This window comes from Protomyctophum bolini (genome assembly GCF_963924005.1).
Source record: "Protomyctophum bolini genome assembly, chromosome: 8".
In the NCBI taxonomy this organism is placed as follows: domain Eukaryota; kingdom Metazoa; phylum Chordata; class Actinopteri; order Myctophiformes; family Myctophidae; genus Protomyctophum; species Protomyctophum bolini.
Window position 1 is genome coordinate 5,141,636 of NC_137869.1, and position 12,449 is coordinate 5,154,084.

Consider the following 12,449-nt stretch of genomic DNA (forward strand, 5'->3'; position numbering starts at 1 on the left):
CATCTGCGATGCAGCAGAACTGCCATAATAATTCCGCTCCGTTTATACTTGACATGTTTGGTTCCGTGTAGAAAACACGAGAACCTCCTCTGACAATATTATGGTCACGGCCCACGGGTCTTTAAGCACGACTCCACGTTGAGTGGGGGCTATTATTGAAATGATTTGGTCCTGTTAGACCTTCGGGCATTCGAGCGGAAGTAATTTCATGTATTTTTTAAAACACTGCAGGAAAAAGATGTTCGCAACTTGGGAGTATAAGAACCTTACTAGGGATGCACCGAAAGGGAAATTCTTGGCCGAAAACCAAATACCGAATATAGGAAACAGTTGGCCGAAAACCAAATACCCGAATATCCGAATATTATTAATATTATATATCTTTTTTCCTACCATTGCTGTCATGGCCGTACCTTAAAGCTACCTGATTTATGGCAAAATAAATGGTTATGGCAAAACTTTACTTAAATAATAATCACTATTATGGGTCCATAAAACATTTATTCAGCTCTTTTGAATGCATTAATTGCATACACTATTCGGTGATATATTTTCTGCCTATTCGGGCCGAAACCGAATAGGCCGAAAATTCATTTTTAGCCATTTTCTGCCGAATATTTTCTGCCGAATATTTTCTGCGGCCGAATATTCGGTGCATCACTAAACCTTACACATTACACTGTTTTCTGAAGAGAAGAAAAAAGCATGTTTCTGTCAGTGCAGGTCCTCACACGTTTTTATGTCAAGGACCCCCAAAGTGATAATTATGTATTTGGCCGCAGATATCTAAAAACAAAATTAGTTCTGCAGGTGCAGGGACTCCTAGAAGCAAGGATTGAAATGGATTCAAAATGGTTGCTTTAAATAATATATACGGTATGCTGTATTCAAAGAAATTGCCAAAGTATATAAATTAATGCTTTAGCTCAAATCTAAAATGACACAGATTCTATTGTGGAAACTCAATAGAGTGCCTTTTTTATTTTATTGACATTACGATATTGTGACCATATTGTAACTATAATCTACTCATATGACATGCAGGAATACTCACTGTACTTATGTGTACAGCCACATGACGTCCATGACACCAGGTCAGATGTACAGTGCAGGTCACTGTGAACTGAAAAAGTGTTATTGATGGTTAAAAGAGAAGCCACGAGATGCCTTAACAGCCTCGGGTTCGGTGAAGCGTCTCAAATTGGCTCAGTATAGTAGGTGTTTTGGTAAACAACTTAGGTTTGGCAAAAGACTATGATTGTTACTTGATGTTCCTGAACATTCCTCTTATGGTCCGGCATGCCGACAGGCTGCTTTTGTTTAAAGTGGGAAATTCGGTAATATATTTTATGGAGGGACAGACAGTAGGCTGGCAGGAAATGGGGAGAGAGATGGGGGGGGGGGCGGGGGAAGACATGCAGTGAAGGCCGTCGGGATCGGGAGTCGAACCTGCGGCACATCTTGGTACTGCTGCTTGTGCTATCTACATGGATCAAAGTTCTAAAGTTCTGGACAGAATGTCTTGGTGTACTGCTGCTTGTGCTATCTACATGGATTAAAGTTATCAGTCGCCGCGACGGATTTCAGTCATTTAGATTCCATACAGAGATCAGCATGTCTTCTATAATATGGAAGCATGCCATGCGCTGAGAATAGGCTCACATTTCCGTTTATTCGTCATATTAACATTAAAGAGTCTTTGAAGCGGTCTACCGAGCTGTACAGAATACATGTTCAATCTTCCAGTAAATCCCAATGGTCTCAGGTATCTGATAAACGCAAAGGTTAAAGCCTCAATCTGCATGTTTTCAACATCGTAACTTGTACGATATTGAAAGTGAAACGCGTAATGTGTGGGGGTTCCTTTCAAGCTGTTTCACAAATCACTGATTTCTAGTTTAGGTGTGAGATTTTATTTTGCTTAAGCCATATTGCTTAACCCATTGATGCCTGAGGCCGAATCTGGGAACGCCTTCTAGGGCCTGACCTAAGGTTTCTGAAAACCTTCAAATTCTGATGATTTTTTTTTTTAATAGTTATGTTGCTACATGTATAGCAATAGCTGATGAGACACAGAGAGCACGGCCGGCATCAAGGGTAGAACAACGTATACGTTGCACCAGGCGTCAATGGGTTAACCCATTTAATCTAGTTTGTTGAAATTGAAATAAAAGTTTTTATTCCGTTTTCGTCAGTGAAAGAAGGCAGTCAGTCGACAAACATTTTTCGCCATAGTTTTAGTCGACGAACTTAACACTGGTTTGAACTTCCATTAAACTACTGCACTCTTACAGTAATAATAATTATGATCTCACATTGTTTAGAATGTATACCGTATGTATGTACAGTATAAACTCCCCCCGCAGTGGTCTTACACAGTCTCTTGTTATGTATTGCATGTTTGGACACCACGGCCTCCATTCTCACACACTGTATATCCGACAGATCGTAATCCCCCCACTATGGTATATTACCCCCGGCTCTCTTTATCCTGCGTTTGCTTTAACGTCAGAGTTATACACTTTTAAGTCAAACCCTTTGTGAGATACGGCCCGACGGGCTGCACATGAAGCCAGCCAGTTGGCGGAGAGTACGAGAGCTGAAAAAATGCGGCTATACTGTACCTCCCCCCTTTGCAAACTGTATACCGCTGATTTGATTTGTGCTCTTTAAGTGCAACACACATCTGGTTGGTTCCCCCCACTGTGGGTGGGTGGGGAGGGTGGTTGGGGGGGGGATCGTCCTTTCAGGGCTATTTTCTTTTAAGGGGTAAAGATGAAAGAGAGACAGAGAGGGAAGGAAGGAGAGAGACAGTAACCAACCACACACAAGAGAGAGAGAGCGAAATCTGAGAAATACATTTTTTTGAGAAAGAGAAATGAAATGATGAAAGAGAGACAGAACCAGGGGAGGAGGGGGGGAAGGGGTCAACCCCCGCACCTGCTCCGAACGAATCCGGGCCCCCGGATTCGTGTAATTTCCCGGATTCTCTCTCTCTCTCTCTCTCTCTCTCTCTCTCTCTCTCTCTCTCTCTCTCTCTCTCTCTCCCGCATGCACAGATCGCGACATATGTTTCAGGATGTCGCGCGCCCCGTCACGGTTCACATGTTTTATTCACGCTCGGCTGCTCGTTAACCCATTCTGAACGGGAACCCGTTTTGGTGTTAGCATCATGTTATGCTTTAGCTATTGAAAAATAGCAGATCTACAAGCTCATAGCGCGCCACCGAGTGGCGCGCTACGAGCTTGTAGGTCTGCTATTTTTGAAAAATTGAAGAACGACTGACATTTTTAGAATCTGATCTCAGGTCAGAATGGGTTAATCAGACCAGTGTGTGTCCAGTGGAAACCTCGTATGAATCTGATCTCAGGTCAGAATGGGTCAATCAGACCAGTGTGTGTCCAGTGAAAACCTCGTATGAATCTGATCTCAGGTCAGAATGGGTTAACTATGTAAATCATGTGTCAGTTCACATGCGCGGGCACAGCGGAGCACATATGGATGCACTTTTTTACATGCTAATGAGGTCACGTCAGAATGTTGCGGGGGCTGATAGCAGGGCTGCAACAACAGGAACTCTTCTGCTACAGGGGGGGGGGGGGGAGGGTCAATTGGCCCCCTAGTTTTAATTAGGGGCCTCACGGTCTTGGCGAACGAACAGTAACATGGGGTTCACTCATTTGCATTCTCAAGTTTCCTACCAAAAACACCCAAATTAAATTACGTGTAAGTGATATATTTTTTTCTTAATAAGGTTGACTCACTATTTTCTAATAGTAACCAGTAAGACGCGCAAACGCACGCAGCTGAGACCCTGCAGATCATGTCTGTCTGTCTGTCTGTCTGTCTGTCCCGCTGTTACTGTATATGTGGACCTGGCCCCTTTTGTGCCCATATATGGAGCTGAGTGATTTGTTTGTGATTGATGCAACACACTCCATATTTGGACGTACACTCCATATTTGGACGTATAGCGGGACAGACAGACACACATACAGTCTCTCCAGCTCTTTAACCGATTCCGTACATACGTAGGACATCGCCACACGTCCTAGGGGTCCCAATCGACGCGGACACAGGCCGTCCTCAGACGTCCTAGCGCATCCTCAATGATACCGGGGCGAGATAAGAATATTCTGACTTTGTCAGTACGCCTTTCGGCTACCGTATGCTATACGCTCTGCGCTCAAATTAGCTTACCGTTGACTTAGCTGTTAGCGTGGTGGAAAGAATGACTCGTCTTTCCTATAATCCAGGGCGCTCTCCGTGGTTTTGGAACGGACTGATACACTGGCGCTTCATTTCTGCTCCTCATCCATGTCCCCCGCAAAATATGAACGCTTTTTGGATCATATATATCCTATAAATTAAAACGATCGCAATGTAATCAAGAAACACCTGGAGACGTTCCACTCTCCAGGACCTAAAGGACATTGGAATGAGCTGGCAGGAAGCAAAAGCGCAGGCCCAGAAGAGAGTGAGATGGAGAGCTCTGGTGGACGCCCTATGCCCCTCGACGGGGTAAAGAGGATTTAGTCAAGTCAATGTAAAGTAAACTTTTTAGTCGATTGTTTCCGGGACACATTTTCAGCCGATCAGGACAGAGTACCCATTCAGCGGCTTCGTTTTCATACTGTCACAGTTACAATTGTGTCTCATCGTTTCTTTGTGTCAGCACGTGTTAACTCTGGGCGCACCGGAGCGCACTCGCCTATATTAGTTTGCATTGCATCAGTGCGCTATTTCCGAACGCGCCCTCGTTCCCGAAAAATAGGCCGATCTACAAGCTTACAACGCACATTGTAAGCTTGCAGTTGTCTCCCTATTATAGTACTACTGTATATTATGACATGTCCGAGCATCAAGGAGGCCAGGGTTTGTCTGGAGCCCACGTCAGAAGAGGTTATGGCATGGTGACATCATGTAAAGCTCGGGAAAGCACATGCACATGCGCCCCGCGGGCTAGCTCATGCGTTATGGAATATATGTACGCATGCATGCATGCACACATGGCCTCGCATATGGAATGCCCATCCATAGGGCATGTTGGGCACACACACAACTTGTGTATGCATGGCTACATCAGCGGGGGTGCACAGGCATGCAGAAGCACACGCACTGCACGGATAGATTGGGGTCAGCAGTCAGATTAAAGCTGTTTGTTCTGCGGAACTGCAGGGTTCTAAAGCAGTGGTTCTCATGTGGGTCGAGACCCCCCGCACGAGTCCCCAGATGACAGATGACATTTTAACTAGCCCACTTTTAAGAGAGAGAGAGAGAAGAGATGGGGAGCGAACAAAATATAGCACATTCAGCCCCGATACTCCATACACACGTTCGGTTTTAGGATAGACAATTCCTATTATTTGTCTTTTATAATCATGTACAGGGAGACGTTGTCAGTAAACATCGAACATTGAACGATCAGTACAGTGAGTGTCCTGTCCTACAACATGGGACAATCAAATTGTCGGGCAGCTATGGCAATGGCAGCTATGCATACTTAATCAAATCATTTCAGGAGGAGGAGAGAGATGGAAGAACAGGACAGGGGGAGAGAGACAGACAGAATAGGAGAGGGAGAGAATAAGCTATAGAATCATTTTTTTTTCAGGCGTGGACCTTATATATGTATGTTGTGATCCAGACAGCTAAAGCGGACCCGTGCGGCCCCCAATAGTTTGTATTCATCTCCAAAAACATGCTTGTTTAGCCTATACTATGACACCTCAATCTGAGGGCTATTTCAATGGGATGTCGATCTTGGCACGGAAACTGTTAAGCAACGTGCGCGTGACATCTTTAAAGTTTGGTGGTTTCCATAAAGAGAAGGTGGCTTCGCTCATCACCTCTCCCATCAGGGTCTTGGTTTCCATCATTTTGCGTAGCACGGTGCGGAAGCGCACAGAGAGGGCATCTGCTTTCTTCTTGAGCAGGTTGTGACCTTTCATGGTGGTCTGGGCCATTCTGGACGGGAACACATCAATCCTGTCTTTTCCTGACATTTTGTCCTTCAGTCAAGACAGCTGGACTGTGTAGGCGTTTCACCAGCCAGTGCCCCCTGTAAATAATTAAATTAGAAAATGGTGGTGGTTGAAGTTGAAGTATAGCCACTGTAGAGGCACCGCTCTAGTAGTAAAGTCATAAATGGAGAGCACCACAAGTTAGAATGACATCAGGATGCCTGGAACCCCATATCCCCATAAAGACATCATAGACCCTATCTTTGGGCATGACTGACAGGGGCTCCATAATAAGGAGATGAGTGACATCATACTGGTCATGCTGACAAAATCACCGCAGCCTAAGAAATAAAAAGTGGAGCCTTTGTATTATTACTTCATCATCGACTATCATCGATATACCAAGACATATTATTCCACAGCTCTCCCAAACCTTGAAGAGTGAAGATGCCTCACGCGTACCCTTTCCTCACGTCTGAGCAGGAGAAGGAGCTCCGTGACATTGCTCACAAGATCGTCGCTCCCGGCAAGGGAATCCTCGCCGCAGACGAGTCCACCGGCAGCGTGGCCAAGCGCTTCCAGAGCATCGACGCCGAGAATACGGAGGAGAACCGGAGGCTGTACCGCCAGCTCCTCTTCACCGCCGCCAGCGAGCGCATGGAGCCCTCCTGCATCGGCGGCGTCATCCTCTTCCACGAGACCATGTACCAGAAGACCGACGACGGCGTGCCCTTCCCCGAGTACCTGAGGAAGAGAGGCATGGTGGTTGGGATCAAGGTCGACCGAGGCATCGTCCCGCTGGCCGGAACCGACGGCGAGACCACCACGCAGGGTCTGGACGGCCTGCACGAGCGCTGCGCCCAGTACAAGAAAGACGGCGCCGATTTCGCCAAGTGGCGCTGCGTGCTGAGGATCACCCCCACCACCCCCTCCCCGCTGGCCATCGCGGAGAACGCCAACGTGCTGGCCCGCTACGCCAGCGTCTGCCAGACGCACGGCATCGTGCCCATCGTGGAGCCCGAGATCCTGCCCGACGGCGACCACGACCTGGCGCGCTGCCAGCACGTGACGGAGAAGGTCCTGTCCGCCGTGTACAAGGCCCTGTCCGACCACCACGTCTATCTGGAGGGCACGCTGCTCAAGCCCAACATGGTGACCGCCGGACACGCCTGCTCCCGCCGCTACGCCAACCAGGAGGTCGCCGCGGCCACCGTCACGGCCCTGCGCCGCACCGTGCCCCCTGCCGTCCCCGGCGTCACCTTCCTGTCCGGTGGGCAGAGCGAGGAGGAGGCGTCCGTCAACCTGAACGCCATGAACACGTGCCCTCTGCACCGGCCGTGGGCCGTCACCTTCTCCTACGGCCGCGCTCTGCAGGCCTCGGCCCTCAGAGCGTGGGGAGGCAAGGAGGAGAACGGCGAGGCCTGCCAGGAGGAGTTCATGAAGAGAGCTCTGGCCAACAGCCAGGCCTGCGTCGGCAAATATGTCGCTGCTGGAGGCGCCAGCGCCGCCGCCGGCGGAGAGTCGCTGTTCGTGGCTAACCACGCTTATTAACGCTAGAACAAAGCCTAGTCCTTTTTGTCACACCATCACTATATTAAATATTCCATCAAAAATACTTATTGAAGTACATGGAAACTTGAGGTAAACTTGTCATCATGATGGAGAAAAAAAAGTATATAGGGAAAAAAATCCATTATAAAATATAAATAAATACATGAATAAATAATTCCACTTTATTTATATCGCACCTTTCATAATATAAAATGCAACTCAAAGTGCTTCACATTAAACAAATAACAAGCATATAAAATGGAGCTGGAAACCTTCTCCTTTTCCTGGGACATGTGAGAATGGTCCAGTGGAAAATAAATCACACCTGTGTGAAGTGAGGGGCGCTCTTGTCATCATACATCATCACATTCCGGCTAATCACTTGTGACGTCCTCCATTTTCCGTCCTCACTTTGCCATTGACAATGAATGGACAATTTTGCGTAACACAAACATTAAGGACAAAAGAGAGGACGCACCTTGTGATTGGACGGTATGAGATGATGTATGATGATAAGAGCGCCCCTCACTTCACACAGGTGTGATTTTTATCCTCAATAAGGGGCGCTCTATATACAGCTGTTTGTCCTCACACGTCTCAATATTTGCCATTGACAATGAATGGAGAAATTAGGTAAAATGTCCGCCGACTATGACGTAAATTTAACCAACCAATCACTGGTGAAATTCACCCAAACACAAAAATAGCACTCGTGTGATCATCATACGTCATCATTCATCAGCCAATCAAATCATCACAGCCTGTGCTACAAACACACACTAGCGCCCCTCCGTTCTGTGTCCCGTTGTACCTGTGTCAGAGTACCCGTTCCACCCATCTGTCTGTGTCCCTTTTATGCCCATATATGGAGAATTCTGTATCTGTCTCTCTATGTTCCCATGTATCGAGTTCTATGTGTCAGGCATGCCAAAATATGCAGTGTTGTGATGTCAGAACAGGCCAGCTCTGTATATGGGCAGAGCCCGGGCAGAGGCCTTTTGTGGCGGTTCTGGACAACCGTGGGTCCGACCGACTCGACACCGGGCTCTGCACTCCCTGTGGGGGGTGTGGAACGCATGTCCATATCGTCATTGGACGATGGTCCAATGGCGTCCCCAGTGCGGCTAATCGCCCACCCCACATCACCATGAACACCTGCTCTCCTTTTCAAAGTTAATAAATAGAACTTTGTGACTGGCTTCTTCACAACAAGAACTCTGGGTATAGTCACACTTTCTGGTCTTTTCAATCCAAGCTAAACTTTTCCATAACTTTCAATATGACTCACCAGTTCCCGTGTCTCTCTCCGGAGCAGCGGAAGGAGCTCCGTGACATCGCCCAGAGGGTGGTGGCTCCGGGGAAGGGCATCCTGGCAGCAGATGAGTCCACGGGCACCATGGGCAAACGCCTCGCGAAGATCAACGTGGAGAACACCGAGGAGAACCGCCGCCGTTTCCGCGACCTCCTCTTCTCCGCCGACGACCCCTCCGTCTCCGAAAGCGTGGGCGGGGTCATCCTCTTCCACGAGACCCTCTACCAGAGGTCGGACGGCGGCGTTCCCTTCCCCGAGGTCATCAAGGGAAAAGGCATCGTCGTCGGCGTCAAGGTGGACAAAGGCACGGTTCCTCTGAACGGAACGGACGGCGAGACCACCGCGCAGGGTCTCGACGGCCTCTCGGAGCGCTGCGCCGCGTACAAGAAGGACGGCTGTGACTTTGCCAAGTGGCGCTGCGTCCTCAACATCTCCCACAGCTGCCCGTCGGCGCTCGCCATCGCGGAAAACGCCAACGTCCTGGCCCGGTTCGCCAGCGTCTGCCAACGGAACGGCCTAGTGCCCGTCGTGGAGCCCGAGATCCTGCCCGACGGCGACCACGACCTGGCGCGCTGTCAGCACGTCACGGAGAAGGTCCTGTCCGCCGTGTACAAGGCCCTGTCCGACCACAGCGTCTACCTGGAGGGCACGCTGCTCAAGCCCAACATGGTGACCGCCGGAACGTCCTGCGCCAGGAAGTACACCCCGCAGGAGGTCGCCGTGGCCACGGTCACCGCCCTGAGGCGCGCCGTTCCCGCCGCGGTCCCCGGCGTCTGCTTCCTCTCCGGAGGCCAGAGTGAGGAGGAGGCCTCTCTCCATCTGGACGCCATCAACCGGGTTCCTCTCCAGCGGCCCTGGAGACTGACCTTCTCTTTCGGCCGGGCGCTCCAGGCCTCTGCCCTCGCTGCCTGGCAAGGCAAACCCGCCAACAGGGAGGCTGCACAGAAGGCTTTCTGTAGCAGGGCTGAGGCCAACGGCCTGGCCTCCACGGGGCAGTACGCCAACACTACTGGCAACGCGGGCCAGTCCTCCAAGCAGTCCCTCTATGTCTAACTGTACCCATTAAGACCTGAGGACCCCATTCTACAAATGTCTTCTGAAAGAACACGTGTTGCTATTTATTATCAGTGGTGCTCAAATGCTTTCATGTCAAACACCCCCACAATTATATGTAGCCTTTTTGGCTGCAGACCCTCATCTGAAAGTGCTTTTTTCCAGGGACCCCCCCCCCCCCAGAAGAAAAGATTTGAGCAAAACATGTTTGCTTTAAAAATATTCAAATACATGCACACATTTTTCACAGATTTTTCAAAAATATCAGATCTACAAGATCGCATCGTGGCATGAAGTGACATGAGCTTGTATAGCCAACTATTATTGTGAATGCAGTGAGCACTTACTATGAGACCTAGCAGATCATGTCTGTCTGTCTGTCTGTCTGTGTGTGTCTGTCCCGCTATCCAAATATGGAGTGTGTTGCATCAGAATCACTCAGCTCCATATATGGGCACAAAAGGGGCCAGGTCCACATATACAGTAACAGCGGGACAGACAGACAGACAGACAGACATGATCTGCAGGATCTCAGCTGCGTTCGCTTCCCGCGTTTGCGCGTCTTACTGGTATATATAGCTACAATGTCATAGCCCCCAGTTTTTACAAGTGATATACAAGTGATTAATAATAATAATAATAGTAGCCTATATCAGTATTTACTGTACTGCTTTTCTAACAACTCAAAGTCCCTTTACATGGGGTTAAGAAAAGAATAACAACTTAAAAATAGTTTTATCCCAGGATAAAATCACTAGAAATAGTAACACAGGGGGGTTGAGAGGTTGAAGAGGTGGTTGTTGAAGATAGGTCAGGTATGGAGTTCTTCCCTTCCAAAAAGGGAAGAGGCCGTAACAGAAAAAGCCCTAATGTCACCCCCAGGTTCAGAGGTTGTTGAGTGCCTATATTTGCATATACTGTAGGTGAGGTTCCATTAGTCTAATTCTGAAATGGATTTGTCGATTGGGAGCGCATCTCCGGCCGATAGGTGAGAACGAGTTTGCCAACGTGCTAATGGGGGACCGTTGAAAACAAAGGTGGCTTGCATGCTGTCGTTTGCTACTAGCAGAAATCTGCATTGTGTACCCCATAAGCAATAGCATTATAAATATATCGTTCACGATAATAATTTATTTTATAGGCTAGTTGGTGTGAACTCTGCCGTCCACCAGACTTTATTATTCTTAAAACTATATTTGTATGCCGTTATAGTTCTATGCATCAACTGTTGTTGCTGCTCTGTTTGTAACTTATTTTTTATTGTTGCTTCATTTTATTGTGATGTTCTTTTATTATAGCTAATTTTTTGCACAGCGCCTGTGTTCTAAAAGGCGTTTTATATAAATAAATGTCCCTTACCCTATACTTACCTCGTTATATTAGAGTTAAGCTGCATTCACATGGGATAAGGCAGGCAGCGCTAGACGGCAAACCGGAAGTCATTCGAGTGGACGGGAACAGGACGGTAAACCAAACGGCACGGCAGCCAGAACCGGTAACGGTAACGGCGTCAATGTTAAAATCTTTAAAGGTAGAGTAAGTGATTTCACTCAAAAAACCTTAGGTTTCGTTTTTGGCTGTGGGACCTAAGCCTTCGTCCAATCAGGATAGAGAGTCAAAAACAGAACCTAAGGCTTTTTGACCCCCAGGGGTTAACTGGGGACAGGGAGGAACTCCTTATATGGTCAGCACACTCTATAGTAGAGAGGATTATCACAACAAAACAAAGAAATAAGTGATATTTGAATTAAGTGAAATCACTTACTCTACCTTTAATATTTTTACCTTTCCGTGCAGCCGGTTTTGCCGTCTATACCGCTTGCCTGATTCCACGTGAATGTAGCATTATAAGCCTGAAATGTAATGAAAATGCGTGGAGATATACCAGTCATTCATACCAGTCGTTATGATAGGATAGGTCGGATAGGACACATTCCGTGAAGGGGTCGAGAGAGGTGGAGGAGGAGGAGGAGGAGATGGCCGATTCGATTGAAGAAATGGTTCATATTATGCTGGCGGTGAATGAGAGGGTGGTGGTTTCCATTGGTTTGAGGAATTTGCTCTTGGTGGAGAAAAGCTATGGAATTTGTTCCCGCCAGATGCTGCCAGTTACAGTAGTCAAGTCTACCGGAGATGAATACAGAAACAAGTTTATTTTTGTATTCATTTTTTTCAAATCCTGCTGACACGTTAGTCCTTATAGTCCTTTTTATTGCGAACGCAGTGAGCACTTACTATGAGACCTAGCAGATCATTGTCTGTCTGTGTGTCTGTCTGTCCCGCTATACGTCCAAATATGGAGTGTACGTCCAAATATGGAGTGTGTTGCATCAATCACAAACAAATCACTCAGCTCCATATATGGGCACAAAAGGGGCCAGGTCCACATATACAGTAACAGCGGGACAGACACACAGACAGACAGACAGACATGATCTGCAGGGTCTCAGCTGCGTTCGCTTCCCGCGTTTGCGCGTCTTACTGGTTTATGTGTAGAAAGAGAGAGAGAGAGAGAGAGAGAGAGAGATGCAGAAAACTTCCGCCGGACTCGGGAATTGAACCCTGGGCC

General features: G+C 47.9%; 2 protein-coding genes across 2 annotated transcripts; both read left to right on the plus strand.

The window, feature by feature from the left end:
* Window positions 1–6,411: 6,411 nt before the first annotated feature.
* On the plus strand, window positions 6,412–7,515 carry LOC308320058 (fructose-bisphosphate aldolase A-like; the record flags this gene model as incomplete). Its single annotated transcript, XM_080770366.1, has 1 exon — window positions 6,412–7,515. The coding sequence occupies one exon, from the start codon at window positions 6,412–6,414 to the stop codon at window positions 7,513–7,515; it is 1,104 nt and encodes a 367-aa protein (XP_080626492.1).
* Window positions 7,516–8,794: 1,279 nt separating this feature from the next.
* LOC308319576 (fructose-bisphosphate aldolase B-like) lies at window positions 8,795–9,880 on the plus strand (the record flags this gene model as incomplete). Its single annotated transcript, XM_080769678.1, has 1 exon — window positions 8,795–9,880. One exon carries the CDS (start codon window positions 8,795–8,797, stop codon window positions 9,878–9,880), a length of 1,086 nt encoding a protein of 361 aa, XP_080625804.1.
* Window positions 9,881–12,449: the final 2,569 nt, after the last annotated feature.